The following is a 23729-nucleotide window of genomic DNA, read 5'->3' as shown; positions in this document are numbered from 1 at the left end:
CCACAGCTGTGGTAAAAAAAAACAACTGTAATCTGTGACCATTCTTATCTTTTATTTTTCAAAAAGCAGCACAACAATGATTCTTTCCGGCTCATTAATAAACCATTTTTTACAGAGATAGGGGGCAAGAGAGACCTTTGACTCTGAGTGTCAAGCAAGCTGAATATTTCAGTAATGGAGTGAATAATTCCCTCTGCTAATCATGTAGGTTATGCATGCAAGTGTGTCCCCATCCATTTGTAAACCAAGTAATTCTGAAAAATGACAAATGTGTTTCAACAAAACTTTCAGGGTGGGTTGAACAGATTTGTTTATGATGGTGTTCCATGGCTGTGAACTGTATGGTAGATTCATTCTTCTCGTGGCACTCTTCGTGTATCCAACCTCATCCCATTTGTGACACCATTAAAAAAAAAATGCCATTAAAGAATGCTAAGCAACACCTCCTATATCAGGATTGAGTAAAGCACGATGGGAGGTCACAGTGGAGGTAAAGAGAAGATGCCATTTCCTTCTACTTTTTTACCAATTGAGGTGGCTGGTTGTCCTGGTCAGGATGCTTCTAGGTTGCCTTCCTGGTGATCTCCTTTAGTCCACAGAAAAACAGGTCTGTAATTCTAAACAGAAATAAAACAATTGGATGAGACACAAGGCCTTTCAGTTCAGTTCAGATTCTGAAATTGAACAAGCGATCCATTTGGATAAGAGTGAGGCAAATGATATCAAATCTGGACCATGACAACTCGCGCGCTCACCTACAGTGTTCGAAAACACAAAGGATGGAACGAAAACCACTGCTCAGGGCCAGCAAGAGTCCTGCCAGTACTCACTAAATATTTATATGACTGCACTTCCCCTAAATCAAAAGGAAAAGTGATCTCCTGCCAAAAGTGATGACTCTTCTATTGGGTTAGATTTCATATAAACAAATAAGGGTTTTCAACTCTGCATCTCAAAACGTCAGTTTGATCCAGATCCTCATAAATCCTGCTTAAAATGTTAAGATTTATATGTAATGAACTCTCCAGGCTTGATGTTGGGGTCTCTTTGATAATGCTTATTGAATTATACGCGCCAATTTGGACTCTTTTGATCCCTGTAGTAAACAATGCAGGTTTTGAATGAATACAGTCTCATCTTTGAGAGCAAAAACTGAAACTGAATTAATAGCACAGATGTGTTTTGAATGACAGTAACAAGGAGATGATGATTTGCAGTCAACCTGAATTACTGTGAATGAAGTGTCTCAACTTGTTTTTGCCTGACAAAACCTCTGAGAGTTATGAGCAAGCTTCTCACATTCTACATCTCTGATATTGAGATTATTAATCACATGTGACCCTTTGATTGCTAAGCCTGTATTGTTGGACAGTGTTTTCGGATGTGTTTGATGTCCGGTGACTGGGTGGCTTTATGTGTCGCACAAGTTACATTCTGGATCAAATAGCATGGGGGAAGAGGACAAAAGCATAGAAATTTAAGCTGTTTTCAGCAACATTTTTTTTGTTACATGCCCTTGCAACGAGCATCAGCATGACTCTGGTGATCAATGAGTGCGTGTGTGTCTTTCATTGTCCAAAAAAGCAATTTTTTTTACGGTAAAAAACTGGCAAGTGGGTAACGGTCGTCGGTAAACGGATATGAAGTCTATAAATTAAGATAAAGAAGTGTATTTAATGTAGTAGCAGACCATAAAATAGAGAATGATTTTTCATTTAGCAAGATTTTGCCTTTTTTTAAGCCAAATAAATAAATAAAAAAATAAAAAAATGAAATCAATAAAACTGTATTTAACACGAATGTAAGTAACAAGAATGTTGCTCTGCAGTCCAGTAAGCCAACTACAGTGGTCGATCAGCAAAGGGGAAACTTTTGACACTTATTCAGTCGGTGACAACAAAACTTTCTTAGTTGTGAGAAGCAAATCTCTGTCTAATCTGCAGCTCTGGTACGTCTCTTCATATGTTTGGCCAGGAATGTGCAACTTGAGTTCCTTGAGCAACGGTATCATCTTGTGCCATCAGTTTGTTCAGATGTATACACTATGAATTCATTTTTAAAAAGAGATCAATTTTTTGATTGTTAATGCATAAGTTGATTAAATATAATTGAGGATATTAAGAAGTGTAAATATGCCATGAAAACTATTAAACTATTGAAATAGTTTGTTTTATATGCACTTAATTTGAATATAAATCAACTATGGACTAAACGTTCATGATAATAAAGCAATTTATTTCAAAATATATTTTCAATATTCCTTCAATGTATTTTGAGGAACACGTAAAACACAAAATTGGCCAATGAAAAGATTTTTTTTTGGAAATTTTACCCTTAAAACCACGTGTTGGTGGTGACTAAAAAAGAATAAAAAATAAATAAATAAGAAAAAATGAGAACATACAGTGGTACCTCAGTTTTCTAACATCCCAGAATTTGAACAAATCGGAGGTCGAACATAAAATTTTGAGATTTTTTAGCTTCGGATTTTGAACAAAAATCCAGAACTTGAACGCCCCCAAAAAAGCCGGAAAAAACGTAACGTGCGCGGACCGATCAGCTGACCCACGACGCGCTTTGTTATTCTGTATAACACAGCCTCTATATGCAGACGTGTCGCGTTAGCTCCATTTACTGGCTGTCTTTTCTTCATATTGAGGTGTAAAACCTTTCCTGTCTCCACACTGGACCGTGGTAGAGTGTCACAGGGGAGGTGCTCGCTCTCTACACCTCCGAGGCTGGAGCTGGGACAGGAATGAGGCGAGTCTGGGACAGAGTGTGACATGGTTTATGACTTTGTCACAGCCAGACTGCACAGAAGCGCACATTCAGAGCTGGACACGCACCGGGCACCTCTTCACTTCTGGAGAGACGTCACTCACTCGGCAACCCCTCCCACATGCAGCGGCCACACACATAGAGGAACAGAGCACCTGCAGCAGACACGCTACATTCACTCCTACAAAAGCCTATTTTAAGGCTTGGAACGCATTATTTCTTTTTCCATTAATTGTAATGGGAAAAATTGATCCAGATTTTGAACAAATCACTTCTGGAACGGCCTTCTGGAACAGATTGTGGTCGAGAACCGAGGTACCACTTGACGTCAAACGGGCCATAAAAATACAGGTATCAGGCCGCATATGGCCCCCGGGCCGCACTTTGCCCAGGTCTGATTTAGACAAAATGGAGATCAGGATCAAGGTAGAATTGCAGGTCAAGAGTAAGTTACATTTGGAGCATTGTCTTTTGGCTGAGCTTGTTCTTCGTCCTGGGATATGCTGATGATGAGGCTCGGAACCGGCTGATGGATTTCCTTTCATTTGCATCCAAACAAACATCATGTGCCCGTCCAGGTGATCGAACTGAGATCGTCCTCGAACAGAATTAATTCAGGAGCCCCAGATCTCGTCGCCACAGTGACGCCGCTACACCTCGGTGACGTGAACGTGCCCTCCTTAGTGGGCGTGTACCGCCTGATGGCCCCGCCGTTGTAGCGGCACTCTCGTGCTTCACTCTGACTGGCGCGAGAGAGCGCGAGCTGACTGAACCTCCCCGACCGAGCCAACTTTGATTCTGTCCCGGTATCATGTCGCTTCGTCGAGCAGGTGTGGCGCTCGTCTTGACCGCTGTGTTGGCGGTGACCCACGCTCGCCGCAGCTCACCGGAGCAGGACGACATTCTGGAGAAAATCTCCAGCGCTAGATGTACCTCCAGGTGTCTGACCCTGCACATGACCCAGCTCACCTCCGCCTTCAGACACCTCCAGGTAAACCCGCTCTGCCCTACATTGGGACCCGCTCGACTCACATTTCAAGCTGTAGTGACTTATTTCAACATCTATTTTTCATTCATAATCATCACAAATTTTCATTTAAGCTTACCATACTATTCAATGTCAGATATGAACATTCTGAAACATGAAATGTTTGAACTTGACATCATATGTATTTGATGAAAATGTGTTCGAAAGCAGCTACATGAAGGTGCCAGCAGCTCACGAATGTTGTATCTGTCTCAAAGACACAAATAATAATAGTAATAATAATAATTGTTATTTACAATAATAATAATAGTTATTATTGTTATTACTTGTGCCAAAATGAATGCTTTTAACAATTAAAAATATTGGTCATTAATACGTGTGTTGTTCAGTATATAGAATACATAAAAGCCAGTGATTGATCTGCTTACCTAATAAATTCTAAAAATGTCCTATATATGAACCACTGCGCCAAACTAGCCCAGCCAGCTTTAATAAGAGTGCATTGCTGTTTGCTTCCCCGGTGAGGCGAAGACATGTTGTTTAATAAACCTGCTGTTCTGTATCCGCCCTCTGGGATTTGTGATATTGAGTTCAACGCTGTCAGAGATTCTGAGATGTTTCACGAGAGGGTTTAACCGCTCTATATGCCTTCCTTTGTCTGGCCAGTATTTTGTCCCAGATTGACGATGTATTGTGTCATTGAACCCACACATCTTAATCGTCTTCTGACATCTCTGGGGAATGTGTAAGCCTCTTGACCAATTTAATGAATACCCACAACAGTAGTGTGTCTTGGTTCTTAAAGGCTTTAACTCATTTTGTGTCTATGTTCTTCCTTTTACAAGCATGAGGTAATGGTCAAAGATTAGGACCAAATGTTGGATATCAGACTGCTTATTGTTTTTACCTTTTCCTATGAACCTTGCTGATCCACCATAAACCAAAACGTCTTCACTTGGATGCTGTGATTTAGGTACTCTGTTTCACAGGTGTAATCGCAGGGTTGAACAGGACTGTCATTATTTTATTGTGATGAATATAAATGAATCACAAAATGTTTTTACTGCCTCTCCAACCCTTTCATTAATATTAGTATTTATGACATTCTATGTCTCTGCTGAGTTTCTCGTCCTTCATTTAATAACTGTTCAGCAGCCATATCCGCCTTCTGGGATCTGGAAAAATTGTGTTTGTGCAGTGATGTCTCTGCTCCAAATCCAATTTCATAGAGTACCACATAAATACCCGCATAATATGTCTTTAAAAAGACAGGATGTTGCTGATGTTGTACCATGTATAGGAAATAACTTTTTGTGGCTAAAAAAAAGTGTTTCTCCAACCAGCAATGTATTCTGTGTATTGTTTAAGAAACTGTTAAATCATACTGGAGCTGAACTCTGTGATTTTGACTTGAACGGTGTGATGCCTTCAATGTGGTTTCCATCAGGATGTTTTGGATTAATCTTTTGTTCTTGCTCAAGCGTTGACCCGTGCCAGTAGTCTTGGGGGCCAAAGTGGCCAGAAAAAATGTTAGGACCGTTAGTTTATAGTAGTTGACAAAATTGCTCATCTCACTTGAAGCGCCAGGCGAATGGCCTTTGTAGTGAGGAATGTGAGATTAACAGGGACATTAGGACGTTACCAAGTATGAAAAGCCACTTATCGTAAACGGCTTCAGCATGTGCATGCTGTGTAGTGGGTGGGAAAGTCATTAACCGCAAAGTTCAGTCCCAATGGCTCTCAGGTGTGTTGAAGAAGTTGCATGTGTGTGTTGTGGGTGCGGGGGGTTGTATATGTTCACGTATAAAAGCAAAACTTGGCCTGCTCCAGAGCCATGCTGAATAAACTCTCGTCACCTGTGTTGAGTAATGAGGCTGGCCCCTGGATGACTCTCCTGCTGGAAAATCTGTGAGCCTTAGCAGGGGTAGGTGGAATGAAGGTGTGAGAAAGGGAACCCATGGTTTAAACTTTATGAAGTGCAGAGCAGTAGTCAGATGTTGAGCATCAAACAGCCAAGGTGGAAATTAAAGCGGTGTGGTAGCAAATGGGCCACACACTCATTTTCAACGCCAGATTTACTTCTAAGGGAGCGCATAAAAAGTCTAATATTTTTAATGTTGTTGACTGATGAAACTCATGAACAAATCACTGCACATTTTTTCAATAGTCTTTATGAACTTTACAAGCAGATTCATGATTGAGAAAATCACATTTATCACCATTGTTTATTAGTCAGTGGTAGCTGTGTTAGTTTATTCATTTTTGATTTCATTGAACCTGCCTGCTGTCACTTCAAACTGCGCTGTTTGGAGGAGCACTGAAGTTGATTCATAAATGAACTTGACTGGAAATGCACGGGACGTTTGAAGTGTGGCATGAGTGCGTGTCATTCATTTGCATGAGAGTTGGCAGCCCTACATAATGAGTGTGGCGCTGTATTTCCAAGAAACACTGTTCTCAGTACTCCATCAAATTCTGTGATGTTTTTCCTAGCCATCCGTGGAGGACGAGTGATCTCCAGGATTTCCTCTCTGAGTACCAAATCACTGTCCACCATGATAGTAATTTGTCGACTTGTGGCAGTCATGTTGGAATTAACCGTGTGGTCTGTCAAATACCTTCATTTGAATTCTCTTCCTGTTTTGGTGTGGCCAGCTATGTTTACCATCACCCATTCTAATTGAATGTCTGAATTCTTAGTGTTTAAATTTATCCACTATGGAGTGCCCTCAAAAATTCCACAATGCGTCCAAAATGGCATCTCTATTCAACGTGTGCTAATTTTGGGAAACATTTCCACAATGCAATGTGTCGTAATTTACAACTAAACTAAAAACGTTACTCCAAACTGTCATTTAGACTGTTGTGGCTATGTATTTTACTTATATTACATATTATTTTACATTTGACAGCATCTTCGGCGCCCACAGTCGAATAACATCTCTGGATAAGCATATTGATGTTATTTGGGCTGATGAAATACAGTGGGCACACTTGTTTCAGTTAGATTTGTTGTCCCTGGGCTCATGTCGGTGTCCACTCTGCAGTCCAGGATTCCCTCCTGTAGCTTGAAAGGCGGCACATAAGTTTACCACGGTTGAGTGACCTTGACAGTCATTTCCTATCCGATCTTATTCTCTGATATTTACAGTCATTTTAGGTGTCCAATACATTATCACATGAAAATGTACATGCCAGGCCGACAACCTGCGATCACAACTACAACACAGAAGGTTACTCCTGAAAGCTCCTCAACATTCAAAACTGTTCATCTCAAAGTCACACAAATAAAATGTTTGTTGATCATTGGATATAATAAGCACGATCACATTTTCAGCACTTATATTTAAGTAATTTAAGCAAATTGAAATAAGATCTACATAAGACTTTGTTCAATGCTTTTGAACCACCTGAAGTCCTGCTTCCTCATTTAAGACCATAACATTTCCCACTTCATTTTTAAACCTGGACTTAACCGCCTGTAGGAACTGTCTGTGCAAGAGTTTTACAACAGCAGCCAGACATTTGCCTGACCTAGTGTTGTAGTCTGGACCATGTGGAGACAGAGACCACGAACAAGACTGAATTGAATGCAGAGGCATACGTTTGTTAGTCGTAAAGACACACACATTCATATCTTACTGTAAAATAAGTAGTCGTCATTTTTCCCCAAATATATCAATAACTGAAATGCATTCACTGTAACAGTGTGGTCTCAGTCTCGATCTTGGTCTAACCCCTCTCATTGGTCTTGGTCTCTGTGTGCTCTGGTCTCCACACGGTCTTGACAACAACACTAACCTAATGCAATTGATCCAAATTTTCTGAAAGAAATAGTCAATAGACAATAATATACAATAAGGCATCAGAATGTGATGCATTTTCTTAAGCATGAAGATGCTGTAGTATTATAGTGCTAAAGTAGTAATGGTAATACTTTCCTTTGCAATAATCATATCATGATATCTTATCAATAATCTTACAAAGACAAAATTGTATTATATCTCTCCTTATTCTAGAAATCACAGAAGTTATGTCTCAATAGCTTAAATCATGACATCTATATGATAGGCACATCATAAATATAGTACATACAGGATTTCGGTGTATATAGTGTGTGAAATTTGCTGTGGCAGAGTTGTGTTCTCAATTTATTCTGTTTTTATTAATAGTCCGAATTCTCAATGGCAGAACATCAAAGGGCTTCCAGTAAAGTGCTTTGGTTGTCTATTTTTAGCAAAGGGAGTCTGTGCTGAAAACATTCTGTTGTTCCAGGGACAAAAAAGCCTCTTGACTTTTTGACAAACACGGAAACATGTTTCCCTTTAAGCCGCATCCTGGGGAACTGCCTGACTCCCTCAACCCAAATAAAAGGCGACAGCGAGTGAGTCTTCGATCTGACACTGAAGCAAACAGCTTTTTTGATCTCCAGGAACGACATCATCACAACTCAACTTATCCTCCCCATATCACCACACTGAGACACACATTTATTTCGGCCCCAAGCTTTATGTGGGTGAAGCCCGAGTTTTTTGGTGTGTCTGTGTGTGGCTGCTCTCTAGCCACGAGAATGTGAATCACTGCTTTTCTATTTACACCTCTCCTTCTTCTGCTCCCATGGGTTTTCCAGGACTTTCTCTTGTATGGTGTCATAGTATAATTTTATCTTTGGCGTACATGCATTTGTGTACTTGATGTGTGTTTATTCGACATGTTGTCATGATGTGAAATCCCGTCTTGTTGTAGCTGTCTATAAATACAGTCCAGCTGTAAAGTGGTGTTTGAGCCTTCTTAGCCGATTAAATCAGTCTGTGCATCTGAAACACTCGCCGGTCTGTGGTGCTGATGAGCTGAGGGCACGCGGTTAAAGCCAAATTCACTCTGGTATTTGCTCTCTGATGTTTCCACCCTCCAAAGCGCACACTGTGACAGTCCTCTCCTTATTAGCACGCTACAACCATCGGCATCCTTTTATTGCAGTTTTCACTACAGTTGTATGGTTCTTAAAAGAACGTTATAAAGAACCTTGACATATTTATGACAGACTCGTCACTTCAAGTGGTGACTCAAAGACATTAATACCAAAATTGAAAGCTATAGCTTGGACCGTTTCCATCCTTGCTGTGCCTGGGGTCCTGTGTCCTTGTTGGATATGACAGGAGCACTGCATCGAGGGGGCAACTGGGAGGAATTAGCCACATGCTTGGGATCCCACATGACTGAGCCAGTTTCCTGATTTTTAAACCTGCTCAAATGCACCCATGGAGCGACATTGACCAAAGCCCTTTAACATGCTGTTGAGCACTTCGCAAAGTCCGCTCATCACCAAAAACAAGTTTAAGGAAGCAGATCAAACATGTATTAAAAGTCCCACTTTGTGATGCAGTTCATTCCTGAATAAACTAAGACAGGGTGCTCATGCTTGAAGCTGATGAATCACCATACTCCATTTACTCATGAGCATGTGAACTCAAGATATTTTGACCCCTCCACTTGGGTAAGAACTGAATTGCTTCCTGGAATGAGCTATCCATGAATGTGTCCTTTAAAAAGATAAAGAATTAAAATTGCCAAAAGTACTTTTTTTTTGCACTACGAGTCAAAAACCGCCTCCCAAAAAAAAAAAAAAAACATAACCACGCAGTACAATAAATCGCATTTTGGGGAACATTTATTTTATAAAATCTGTTGCATTAAACAGTAAAACCATGAAAATCCTCCTGCTAGTTATTTGTATCCATCGCCCCCGATGTGATGTGGATCGTACCGTAATCATGAGAAGTGAAGTGAATGAATATCAGTTGTTAGAAGTCGCTCTCATGTGAGACTTCTGGCGCATTACAGACAAACAGTATGTAATGTTTACTCCTCATGTCGCTCAGTGTGAAATAACATTTAAGAGCAGGTGAAATTATATATTTTAATTTGCACTTTATGTCTATGACCTGAGTAGTGACCAGTGAAACTTTAAATAAAGGCTGACTCTCCATCATCCATCATTTCCATCATATAGATGATTTGATTCATGGAGTGTCACCGTATGCTAAAGTCAAAGCCAATTCAAGATGGGAAAGATATGTCTATAAATATGTAGCAGATCAGATTTGGTGGTGCATCTCAAACACTCCTGGCTCTGTGGGGCTGATGAGTGGATGGTTGGTGGTTCAGGCTTGAGCAAAGGGTCAGTGTGAGCCTGAATGAGTTGCTTGTAAGAGAGAGGCTGTGTGTGTCTGTCCAGCTGCTCTGCGGTAGGTAACTCCAATCAGCTCGGAGGTCTATCAGCTGGCCAGTCACGCTCACCGGAGACAGACGGCCAGGTCATGTTGCACACAGACAGACGGGGAGATGAAGGCAGGTAGACAGACCTAGTTGTGCACGAAGACAGGTCGTACAAAAGAAGGACTCGTCAGAAAGCAAGTACGCACACACACAGACATGTGTGACAGGCACACAGAGAGAAAGACTGCAACGAAGTCATGAGACGGGTCGCGCAAGGGTGTGTGATGGCAGCAGACAAAGAGATCGATTCACTTGAGAGATAAATCTGCTGCCTCTTACTACAGCTTTGTGTTTCACTGACATTTGATCTGTCAGCCTGGGAGATAGAGGGGGATAAAAGTTTTGGTGGTTGAGGAGCGACTCTCACCTGAAACCTGAAAAAAATTCCAAGATCGTAAATCACAGCTGGAACGGGAATGTATGCTTTTGTTCTTTGAGTCCCATCAGAACTGTAAAGTGATATTACAGCTGATGCAGAACCCTGGGAGGGGTTCTTCCACCTAGTATGTCAGGCCTTGATGATAATTTATTATGTATCCCGTAGAGCTGCGCAGTATTGAGAATCAGGCCCAGCATGGTTCGTGAAAGTTGTAATTACACTTGCTGACTTGTGGTATGTCAACAAATATGGGGGTTAACAGATTGAATGTCTTTTTAGGAGATGTTTTATCCTTCATATAGACCGTTTCCAACTCTTTATCTTGCAATTGCAGACTGTTTTGATTACAGATTTATTAGAAACTGGTGGGTCGCCAGAAAGAAGCAATTGCAACATTAGTGCTAAAGAAAAACCTCTACAATGAGCATGATGAGATTAATGTACAGCAGAAATTGATAGATGAATCTTCAAGGAGACCCTATTGTGTATTTCAGGCTTTATTCTGTGGACTCAGCTACAACTTGGGCTCTGCGTACAGTTTAACTTTTTTTACACCTAAGCACAATTTAGAGTCATCGATTCACCACTGTATGTTGTTGGACTATTGGAAGAAACCAGAGTTCCAAGAAGAAACTCACACAAATAAGGGGAGGGCATGCTAACTGCGCGCAGAAATGGGATCATTGCCATAACAAAGTCGTCTCTGGCTGTAATCGAAGCTGTTACTGTGAGGCTCTAGTAACACTTTAGATTGGAAAACACACATTAACCATGAATCAAAAGATTATTTCCTGATTTACTGTGAACAATCAGTAATTACAGTGTTTTTATAGTGAGCGCTTTGTCACCTGGTTGGAATATAACAAGCAACAACGGACACCCTCTTGCATTCAGGACAGGACGCCCAGCTTTTCTCAGCAGGACGCCCAAATGTCCAATTATCAGTGCCTGTATAATGCCCAACTCGTAGTGTTTTCACACTGGTTTCCATGAAAAAAAAGTTTCTGCCCAGTAGTTTCCCAGAATATGATCCAAATTAGCAGATTTTCAACCCTTTTACAGCCGTAGCTCAGTCACCATATTTGTTTACCCGCATAATCTCGTGGTTATCCACATCTTGCGAGTCGCCACACTCGCTGCGCGGAAGCGTGCGGTGATTGATGGGATGTCTGACGCTGATGACAGGAGGAAACCACAGATAAGTTCCAAACTTAAACTGTATCGTTTGCAAATGTAACTCAATAGATTTTTTAATCGAAGGACTATTGGCACAAAGTCTGCTACCTCTGCTCCTCCCACTCCCCGGTTCATCTTCTGTTATATATTGTTTCATATATTTATGTATATGCTTAATGCTTATATATATATATATATATATATATATATATATATATATATATATATATATATATATATATATATATATATATATATATATATATATATATATATATATATATATATGTATGTATATATATATATATATATATATATATATATATATATATATATATATATATATATATATATATATATATATATATTGACGTTGGGAAAGTGGACTTTGCGTGATACACTGACAAAAAAGGCAGCCTTCAGCCAACATTTTCTCAGCTAACTGATATTTCCTGGTGAAAGCAATTTGGTTTTGGTTGCAAAGATACACCTTATTGTAATGATGGCAATGCTGCATTTGTCTCTGTTATCTGGTGGTGTCTGGTACGGCTAAATGTGAAACTTGCTCTCTCAAGAGGTTTGTAATGGCAACCTTGTTGTGATGCTACTTGTATTTAGGAAGTTGTTCCCCGCAGACACCACAGTGATAAACGCAGCGTTGCACATGCACGGAGAATGGTGAGGGGAGTGTGTTAGGAATGTTATGACCACAACGTGAGTTTTTTGGGAAAATCCTTATTCTCGGGAAGTAACTCATAAACCTCCAACCACACACATTATGGTCCAGTCCACAATACACACACACTCAAATGTTTGTTTCTCGTCATCTGGGAGAGATTGGCAGAGTTAATGCTTCGTGTCAAATAGACTCACTTCTGCTGCTCCTCACAAACACTGACCACAACACTCATTCGGTGTTCACTCACCCTGTTGCCCTCACGCCCTTTTTGTGAAACACTTTATAACTGCATCTGGCAAAAGCGAGATTCATGTCATTCTCTTTTAGGAGGCTGTGTGCAGCTGTGTACGCGTGTGATCAGGCCACATATTCTTGAGTCGCTGGGAGTGTGCGTGAGCTCCTGCTGCTCCATGGAGTAATGCACAGTTGTTATTCTTCAGCAGTGATTACGGCGACCATCGCAGCCATGTGGAAGTCCTTTAGTGCAGTGTTTTTCTTCACTTTGGGTCTTTTCTGTGTTCTGATGGGTCCCTCGTGTCTCAGACTCACTGACTTATTTCGGTATCAGATCCTTGGATGAAAACGTTTGAGATCCTGTGTTTATAGCCCCAAGCTCACAAATCCAGGCATGTGGAAATTGTCTCTTTCTTTTTTTGCACTTCTATATTCAAAATGTGATTTTCTTGACATTTGCATGTAGGCTGTCACACAACTGTGATAACACATTGAACTGAGATGAAACATGTTGATGGCAATATTAACGCCTCTTTTAGGTACTGCTCTTTTGAGGTTTTTCTTTATTGTAGCTCTTTTAGAAGTTTTGATCTGTTTGGAAAGGACCAAACCTGGTGATTTGAGCGTTGTTAAATAATGTCTCTCTCACTATGATTGGAAATGTTTACATTAGGAAATGTATATTAACCCCACCCATTAAAAACACTGTCAGGAATACCTCTTATATGAATCAGGAGCTTCTTGGTGCGACGTTAAACTCTGTATAACTGTTAACTTAAAAGTCAGAATCACTTGCAGCCTTACTTCCTCAGCAGTCAAAATGAACTGATATGTGTATCGTTCTATCCACTTATTTCCTACACCATTTCAATGTGAACATATGCATCTGAGTTCCAGATTTAAGGGACTGGACTCATGTCCTGGAAGCGTCTCCGGAACGCTCATCTTTGCACATCTTTCTTGGTTCTTTTTAATAGTCGACCTTAAAAGGCGGCATGCTGCTCAACAGACGGTGAGGGAACGCAGACGTTGTGAGCTGTACATGACTTCATGTTGACAAAAATAGCTGAAAATGCAGGGCTTTCATGTATGGGGTCGAAATCTGAGGACAGGCAACCTATTTATCGTGGTCCGTCAAATACATGTACTGGGAGAGGCTGTAGCTCATCACCTATGGATGTTGCAGTACACTGACCCGATGATGCCCATGGTCCTCATGTGGACTCAGTTCTACATTTGTGTCTATCATTTACTCACCACCTGTGAGACAAACCTCTTGGGTCTCCACAAACAGGCAGTGATATCACAGGGTCTAGAAAAGCTATCAGATTTTGGCTTACCTCCAACATGAATCTCAGAGAAGGAAAATGCAAAGCATACGATTGTTAACTTAATTCAGCCAATTTGTTTCTCTGTATATCTCTAATTTGGGTTCAGAGTCCTGGTTACGGTGATGGTTCCGTTTTGGGTGAGAGGCTGGGGGAAGCTTTATGGCAATGAGCGAACCCCACAAGGATGGTGTGTATTGTGTGTACTTCTATCTTTGTGAAAACCGGTATGACCTTTCAGTCGACAGAGTGAGGACATTTTGGCCTGTCCTCACTTTGTTAAGCCTCATGTTGAGGCGTTGAAGTTTGCTTTGGGTCTTGGTTAAGGTTAGCCATGTGCATGCATGGATTTGTGTGTGGACATGGAGACTTGATGCAGACTGGCCAGCAAGTACTAATCTGAGCTGAAACTTTCATGGTGTTGGACACCGAGTTACTTAGAGATGAGTCGATCATTAGCTCGACCAAGTTGGTGGCCTTCACATCATTTTGAATGATCAAAATGCAACATTGAACACCAGTCTATCAATAGTAAGCAATGTTTCTGACAGAGTAATTTGATAGGGTTATTAGTTTTTTAAAAATTGCTGTCCCAACTGGGAATTTCTTCTACATCTTTGACATTTCCCGTCTTGCATGTCCCCTCTACTCACACGTGTCCTCTACATGTCCTGTTTGCCACATGAACCTCAGTGGTTGTCTACTTCATCTTCTTTTGCCAGGTACTTCTGTTTCTTCCATTCTTTGTATCTCCACTCCATGTGTCCAAATCATCTGTCCTCACCAACTTTGTCTCCAAGCTTCTGTATGTGAGCTGTCCCTCTGATACACTCATTTCTGATCTCCTCTATCACAGTCACACCCCATCCAAATGACTCAAAATGTTATTATTATATATTTTTATATGTTAAGGAGAAATATAGATCGTTTTTGCAGGGTGTGCAGAGACTAAAATCAATAGAAGTAAATTGCCTAGTAGCATTTCAATAGCATTTTTCTCCGGAAAATGGATCTAACGTTTGCTGCATTATATTTTAACATTTTCCAACACCGCTGTGTAGCCACTTTGTAACTGAAATCTTATTCAATTACTGATGAAAATACAGTATTCGATGTAGATTTCCAACAATCACATTGAAGCCCAAACTGCTGCCAGAGAAACTGCAATTACCAGAATTTACTGCTCCTTGATTTGCAACTGGTATCCTCCTCTTCTGGCCAATACCCACCACATTCCTATTAACTAACATTTATTCCCGTCTTTCACCCTTAGCTCCCTTTTTTCTACCTACCTCCTACTTCCCCGACCTCATTCAAGTTCTTGCTCCTCATCTCCTCTTCCTTGACGTTTAGAGCATGTGCTGCTGTTTTCCTGCCAGCATTTACTCTGTCGAGGAGTCTCAGAACGTCAACTTTGAACAGTGTTTAACAGCCGGGACCGTACATAGTGCCGCGAGTGGCTCTGACAGCAAATATGTCCGGTGAAGTTGACTTTGGATGAGAGTGTCTGCATCCACGTGTGAGTGTATATATAAGGAATGGGGAATGAAAATGAAAATTACCAAGGTTGTAGTAAATGAGTGTGGATGATGTTATGTGAGAAAAAAAAGATTAAGTGGCAGTATGAAGATGGAAGAGCAGCTGAGGGGAAAACGACTTCATGTCTGCTTAGTGGAGATGTTTAACTACTGTGGATTATCATTGTATTTCACCGCAATTATTTTTAGTTGGCATCTAACGGAGAGTGAGCAGCGGGTGGGTAGGTCTAATGACAGCTATGGGAGCAGGAAGTGACAAGTAGTGTGTTTTTTGTGAGGCGCTTTATTCACTCATTGCCTTTTTTCATCCCCTGAAAGAGCAGAGGAGGATAGAAGATGAAATCCTGCTGGAAGATGGATGTTCACTCACTCCCTGTAGATCTTATTGAGGAATTTGATTGAACTTCAGAGAGCATATTTTGGAGCTGCGCAATTAGTGTAGGAGAAATTTAACATGGAGAAGAAAAAAAGCCTGTTCTTTCATCTGGCAACGTGTACATGACATTCTGGGAAATGCAGGGAATGTAACTTGGTAGCCAAAAATGAGTTGGGAGGCATTAAACAACTTCAAAGACTAAGGGTTGTGTAAACTCTTACATTCTTTTTGCCATCATGTTTTGTAGCAGACGTTATAATGTCTGAAATATTCGTCAGTTCTCAGACCACCTCGGTTTTTACTTGATTGCATTTTATCAAGTCATGCTACAGAACCGGCCTAGTGGTTATAGCACTCTCGTCTTACAGCAAGGAGGTTGTGGGTTGGATTCCTTGGTCTGACTTTGCCTTTCTGCATAGAGTTTGCATGTACTCCATGTGTACGTGTGGGTTTTCTCTAGGTTCTCCGGTTTCCTCCCAAAGACATGCTCAGTGGGTTTATTGGACACTCTAAAACTGGTGTGAATGAGTGTGTGAATGGTGTGTGTGTGTACCCTGCGATGGACTGGCGACCTGTCCAGGGCGTGTTACACCCTCTCGCCCAATGACCACTGGGATAGACTCCAACACTCCCCACAACCCTGAACAGGACTAGGCGGTGGTTAATTGACGATGTATATACGCTCAGCCGTCCTTTGTATCATTTGTATGTTTAAAAAAAGATGGTGGGATACAGTCTAATATCATGTGTTTAACACAGTTAGATAAATATGGACAACGCAGTTACTCAGGTTTAATTGCCTAATCGGGGGGAAGATATAGTGTGGAAAGGTGAAGATTTCTAGCCCTGATTTCTTGTCATCCCTTGTAGATAGATAGAATTACATCTCAACCTCTGAATTAGCCCAACTCCATCTCCACTCTGTGAAACAGAAACAATGGGTGAGAGCAGACCACCGATTCTACTGAACAGTAAAAAGGATCTTATTTAAAGGAGTGAAGAAAATCAATTCACCATATTCCACGCAGCGTGAAAGCCCTCAACGCCTAATCCTGACCTTTAACCTCTGCTGTTTTGCTCCACCTTTAACCCCTTCAACCTCCTCATACCAGAAGCACAATGGCTTCCTAAAAGTGGGTTTCCGTGTGTCTGTGCCTGATGACCTTCACTAAATACAGCTCACTCATGAGACGCTTCAGGTGGCGTGAAGAAGACTTATCTCTTCCTTTCGCGCACTCACTGATATAGTCACATACCCATCACAGACACGTCTGCTTCTCAGCACTCTCACAATAGGTCTTTGCTTGGCGCAGGTTATGCTGATGATGAAAAACAGCTCACTGGCACCAACAATCCCAGTTGTGGATGAAATACCTTAGGTTTAATAAAACTACTGTGTGTCTTTTTCTTGTATGTTGCATGTATTTTCGCATTGGATGCACATACTGTACAGGTACATGTGAAATGTACAGATATATGATGCATGAACTCAAATGGATTCACTTCTTAGCTTTCTGCTGTTGCTGTTATGGACCTGTAGTATGTCCGGATGTAATCATTTTTGAGACAGACACGCAACAAGAAGGTGATGGGTTTAATTCCTGCTTTAGTATGTCTGACTTTCGGACTAATCAGGTTTGTATTTCCTCCTAGAGTTGGGTAGGGGTTTCCTCCAGGCCCTCCTGCTTCCTCCCGTAGACTGAAAACACGTCTCTTGGTGACTCCACATTGCTGTGGATGTGAGTGTGTTTGAGGATTGTATGTACAAATGTGTCAACAATGGACTGGCGACCTCTCTGCTGTGTCCTCTGTTGTTTGCCCCTAGTAACCGGCAATAGGCTTCACACCATGCGTCATCTTAAAGGACATTAGTTGCAGAAAAAACTGTGAATTACCGGATCATTATAATGTTAGCTCACCATGGTTGTGTGCTGTCATATTATGTCACTGTGTGTAGCGTTATTGTAATCTCATTGTTACTCGTCTTTACTGCATTGCAGTCCGTCATTAGCTTGTCACTCAGGCATGGATTGTGTTTGCACGTATCATTTTCACATTGTCATCAAGGCAAATGGATTTCCATCAAACCACGTTTTGTTGAGTGACTCATCTCAGTTCTCTGGTGGGACTGAGCCTGAACATTAAGCGTTTGTTTCTCTTCTCAATATATAATTCGAGCCAAAGTTTAGTTCATTCTTCCCTACACTAATGAAAGTAATGTTATTGTTAGACAAATGTCACCGATATGAAGACAAACCTTTACGACTTCCATCGCTGAGAAAACAAGGCGCCCCTAAAAAGATGTGATTTTGGCTCATGTTCCTATGGAGCTGCCTTCACAGAGGAAAGGCTCCTCTTGTGCTTGATGAAACAGGAGAGGATGATAAATATAAGTGGCGTACAGCATCCTCGTGCAATCGAGCAACTCGAGCTGCACCTATGTGGCTGATGAGAGCATTTGTTAACCAGACACTGGTCTGGTGCCAAAATATTAAGAAAAATACATGATGATTGCACAGTCCTCCTGTGGGAAGCCGAACGTCCGGATGAATTCATGACAGTCTATTTAATATTTGTCAATATTTCACCATCTGGGCCCAAGATTATCCTGTTTTCACATCTGAACCTTTTTAAAATTGATGTCCTTGTTATCGTCTCATTCAGGTACGCTACATTCCTGTTTGTCCACTTTGACCCTCCTGACTGAAAGAGCCCAGATCATGTTGGATGGTGTCCATCTGAATTTATACCGACATCTGTGGTCTCCAGATGATTAGCTCTGGTGATTGCTTGACTTCGCTGCTCTGTGGTTCACATTATTGCTCTTTAGTGACATGTCTGGACAGCTATTGGATGGATTGCCAATGAATTTCATGCAATAGATATTTGTGGCTGTCTGCCTGCAGCTGGACTAAGTTTTCACTCTTCCTGTCAAACATCTCAACATCTACACGCTGGATTGAGACAGAGCTGTGTTCAGACGTTCACATGTCCAAATGATGGGTGCTAAGGACTTCTGAGGAGAATTCAGTGGCGTTAAGAGAATAGGTGATGAGAATGTGAAGTCTGACGTCTGAAGCGGAACATAACATGAAGAAGAGGGCTTTATATTGTCAAATCCTGTGTTTACTAAATTAAGCTGTTTGGTAAAAATCTGGTTCAGGAAACAGCAACTGGGGAAATGGTCACTGAATTTCTTGTGAGTGAATGAAAACCATGTGCTCAAAATCCTCTTGGTATAAAAGTGAACACCAAGACAGCAAAACTACTGTAGATTGATGACTGCAGATATATTACCAGTGAGAGATCCATTGTTTCTAAGCATTTTGAAGCTGAACAATAGCATTGACCCTCACGTCACATTGAATGTGTTGAAGTTTAAAAGTTTTTCTGACAGTAGCTCAGACATGAAGGCAAAAGAGGTGGAAGTGTCAGTGATACTTGAGGTTGTCATTGGAGAACTGAAATGAGTATAGCAGGGACATCTCATGCAATGAAGTTTGGAGACAAAGTTGGGGAGGTCAGATTGTTTGTGCATGAGGAGACAGCAATGTTGGATCAAGGATGCTGGAGATGGAAAACAAGGATTTGGTTGCCCAAATAGGTTTATGGAAATGGGGAATGCAGAGCAGTCAATGTAAGTCAGAGTGGAGGACTTGCTGTAGAAACTGCTGATGGGAAATAATGATGACAAAGGTCAGTAGAAACCATTTATTTTATTTTGGTATGTGATGTCTTGTCTGTGAACTTTTGGATCATCTTTGATTCACATATAATAATTCGTGCAAGAACTTCAACTTCAAATTGAAATTTGAATTTCATAATGGAAAATCTAATGTCCATCATTTCACATTTGTTGTCATTTGTTGTTTTTTATTTTCCTATATTTCCTATATTTTTTATTATTTCACACTTTACACAGTACATAGACATCCTGAATACGCAGTATTATTGTTTATGATTACAACATATTCAGAAATGAAAATATACATATGTATGAACAACAGACAAGCTGTCATTTTCCACACAGCCCGTGTTGAAAACCTGCGTACTTGAAGTTTTGTTGCACTCATACAAACTAAAATACAAATATGAAAACTGCAGACACCAGACAATCCTTTACCTATAATGTATATAATGGCCAATATCTGTCTTGGTAGTTCTTCTAAACGTTTCTAAACGTTCTTTTTTTGCATTTTAAAAGGTGGAGCAGTATATTATTCTGTTCTTCCACTCCCTAAACTCTCCTGGGTGTCCCCACTCCCGCCTGGTGACGAGTGATATACATGAATGTAGTTAGAAATTTAATGGGTAATTAAGTCTGAGGTGCACGTTTGCCTTGGAGGATTTAGATTATTTATATTTCTGTCTCAGGGTTCGGATGATGACGCCCCGCTTTGTCACAGCGGTGAAGTGCCCCTGTTTACTGGTGGTTTTGACTCACCTTGGCATCAAGGGCTTACACATGCGGACTCACTGGTTTTCGACCGCAAACTCAGACAGAGTGTTAAGTCATTTGCACCCAGAGGACGCGTATAAAGAAGAAAAAGGGCGACTGCGTGTTTCTTTGAGGGTTTTTCCTTGTTGGGCCATTTCTGCTGTGACCTTTTATGAACAATATTTTGCTTTCTGACTCCTTTTGAGTTCCCGAACACGGTCGCCATGTGTCTAGCACATAATTTGTCTTCACAAGATTTATTTCTTCCACTGTTTATTTTAATCCTTTTACTTGTGCTTTTCTTCCAGAGTGAGCAAGTTCTGGTCTGGTGTGAAAACCACAGGCGCTGTGCACAGGTACACACACACACACACGCATATACACACACACACACACACACACGCAGAAGAACAAACAGAATTAAAAATGCACAAGGCCACCACTCTCTGCCAGGGATGTGCATGTTTATGGATCGGAAGCCCATGAGGGTTTCTTTCCTGTTTGCCTCATTAGCAACGGTTCCTTGTGGACTGGGGGATCACTGGAGGTGGTGTGACTCCTGTGTTTTTATGTGGGCGTTTTTATATATACGTGGAGGGTTTTTAGCCTTTCCCTTCAATCTTGGAAAAAAAATCAGGGAATTGTGCTTTATTAAACCCATCATTTACTATGTTAGCTTGCTTTAATATTAGTATTGTGTTCGTAATTAAATATTTAGAGGTTCATTTACTTTTATATAAGCATTTGATACTTACTTAAGTCAGTCTCACACCTATAAATTTATGCTCTCCACAGACCACTGTGCTTATGGCTTTGTTGTGGAAAGGAAATGATTTTGGATCACATGTTTTCTCTATTTTTATTTTTGAAATAAAATCTTCATTGACTGATTCATTATTCTTGATCATGTGGATCGAATCCCAGTCATGTGAGTAGTCCAAGTTCTCAAAGTCACCTCCACTCAAAAACAGTGCTTCAGGTTGTCTGTAGTCACTTCCTGTATTGTTGAAACAGTCAGACACAGCAATCGTGCTGACTCCTGACTGTGTGTTAAGTGCCCCCATTCCATAATGAAAAATGTTCTTACCTGGTCTAGATGAGTTGAAACGTACCTCTCTCTTCCTTGTGCACGCACTCAATCTTTTGTTTGCACAGCGTTATTTGGATAGCATGCTGCATTGATCGGGGTTTCAGTAGAGCCAAAACACACCTACATTTGAAGCAACCAACCACTTATAAGTGCTTTCCCATCTAATTCCACCATAGACTATATTTCTCCTTTCTCTTCTCCTGTAATTTGGTGTTAAACAATATTTACTCTTGAATTTTCTATTGCTTTGCGCCTGCTCTTTATTTATGAATTCCTGTCAGACTCCGATTGTGGAAGATGAAATGCTCCAGCTCCACTTAAGTTCATACGCCATAATATCTGGTTGTTGACATGAGTCATAAATTATGTTCATTCGTATACAAACGCTATAAACGATTCATTGTTCCTAGTTACTCAGAGCTTTGGCTCATGAATCAGTATCGGATTTAATCGCTGCAGTGTGAGCGTGTGGAAAGCTCTCACCTCATCCTCACTTTGATGCACCATTGACCAGCTTGGTGATCTTCCAAGAATAAACCCACTTTCAACTGAGCTTTATTGGTCCTGTGGGAAAGGATGAGGATTTTGTGTGTTGTCAACACTGCACTTTTGTGTGATTCATATAGAATATTGCAACTTGTGCTGCCAACTCTATGTTATGAGCACATGGAGCTAATAACTGTCACGTATTTTAAGTAAATCGAAGCAGTACACGTCAGTGATCTTAAGTGTGCTGGAGAAATGTCCTAGTTGAATATATGACTGCTTGTGTAATTTATCAAAGGACAATAGTTTCGGGATATGCTCCTTGTCGTGAGGGTCAAAAAGCAGACTCAACCGGCTGCCGTCCCTCCTGCGTGGAATCTCTACGCCCATGCTGCTGCTGGTCGGAAAGGTTGTGTTTTCAGTTCAAATAACATGGTCCTCTATATCCCCATTATCCACCGTCCCTGGAGCAAACATTGGCTGCTGCGTATTCACTTAGAGTGCGTGCCAGACAGCTTCAGTGAGTGCATGTGTGTGTTAATTCTTTGTTTGAATCGAGTAGTTTCCATAATTATTTTTAGCTGCCAGTCTGCAGCAGACACACGTTGTAAGACTGCAGGTCCCATCTCTCAGACAAATGGGTGGAGAGTGATGTGGAACTTGTTATATTTATTGCAAATAAACATCTGCTAAACATAAATGAATCAAAATGACCCGTCAGGGAGAAACCATTCTATATTTTTGGTTTCTGTCTAGGGAGCCGCAGATGTTTATTAGTTTGAGATCCGTGTTCTCCATGGTCTTCTTGATTCAGTGCTACTGATGCTTTGGGATAAACGGATTGCAGCTGGGTTACTTTACAAATTCTCTGTGAATTTGAACCTCTGTCTCCCTGGGGAGGTATTTGTATCCCAATAACACTTCTGAGGGCAGTAAGCACCTGATGTTTGTGACATGGGCTTAACTCCTCCTTAACTACGACAGTAATTAATACAGATGTATCAGTGTGGGTGGTGACTTAGTACAGGGCTGCTGTGGACAGCTGCGCCACATGATGTGAGCAGAACTATCTGAATCTCAGTGGGATGAAGAACAAAGAAGTGGTTATGCACATGAGGAGGAATAGTGCACCCCTTCCATCCAGGGTGACAAACTGGAGATGAGGTGTTATGCAAGACGGTTCCTAAATATCAGTTCCATGAGTCTGTTGTTGGCAGCACCATCCTCCCTGGTGTGGTGAGCTGGCGAAGCAGAGTACAGCGTAGCTGTTGCGTAGACTGGCCAATCCCTCCACAGAGCACCACTGAAGGCCACTAGAACTCATTGCTGCCTGCTGCCATCAGTCATTAGAGGCCTTCACGCTTACAGTCTTGGCACATTCAATTTCAAATTACAGACCTCTGCTGCTGTGTCAGAGATGGAGTGACTTTCATCCTGCTTTATTCTAATATGATATTTGTCATTTCTAATGATATTTGTGTGTTTTTATAATAATAGGAAATCTGTTATCTGCCCAACTCATTAGTTCATCTTAACTATACATAAACATGTGCGCGCTGCTTATATAGTGTGCTCCAGTCCTGACACTGAGTAAAGTGTATGACTTTACATTAAGGCTGTCATTTAATCGCACTAAAAGCTGATGTAATCTCTGTTCTAAATGTAACTTAAAGGAAGATGTTGTAATTGTATCACGCTTTCCTCATTTTTATTACAACTACCTAACATAACAGATACTATCAAGAACATTCGAGCCTCTGAAAAGGCTCCAAAACATGCTAAAAGCATAACATTGTACCAGCGTTGTTGGACACTCTTGTGTTGATTGACTCAGCTTTTGTGCGATTACTTGAGATTAAAAACTTTTAATCTATTGACAGACCTAACTGACAAGTTGACGTACTGATAAAAGTGAATACGATGAGTGAGTGTGTTCTTCCCTTCAGATTTGCGCACTTTA

General features: G+C 40.9%; 1 protein-coding gene across 1 annotated transcript in view; it reads left to right on the top strand.

Annotated features, from left to right (window-relative positions):
- The first annotated feature begins 3545 nt into the window (after positions 1–3545).
- anos1b (anosmin 1b) overlaps positions 3546–23729 on the top strand; it is a 45490-nt gene continuing 25306 nt past the window's right edge. Inside the window, exons 1-2 of the mRNA XM_053887663.1 lie at positions 3546–3769; positions 20502–20549. Coding sequence (XP_053743638.1) covers positions 3590–3769; positions 20502–20549 — 228 coding nt within the window. The 5' untranslated portion in view covers positions 3546–3589. The remainder of the gene's footprint in view (positions 3770–20501; positions 20550–23729) is intronic.

Source organism: Synchiropus splendidus, chromosome 1 (assembly GCF_027744825.2).
Source record: "Synchiropus splendidus isolate RoL2022-P1 chromosome 1, RoL_Sspl_1.0, whole genome shotgun sequence".
NCBI classification, from domain to species: domain Eukaryota; kingdom Metazoa; phylum Chordata; class Actinopteri; order Syngnathiformes; family Callionymidae; genus Synchiropus; species Synchiropus splendidus.
Note: the sequence above shows the minus strand (reverse complement) of the source record. Positions and strands in the feature narration are given on the sequence as shown.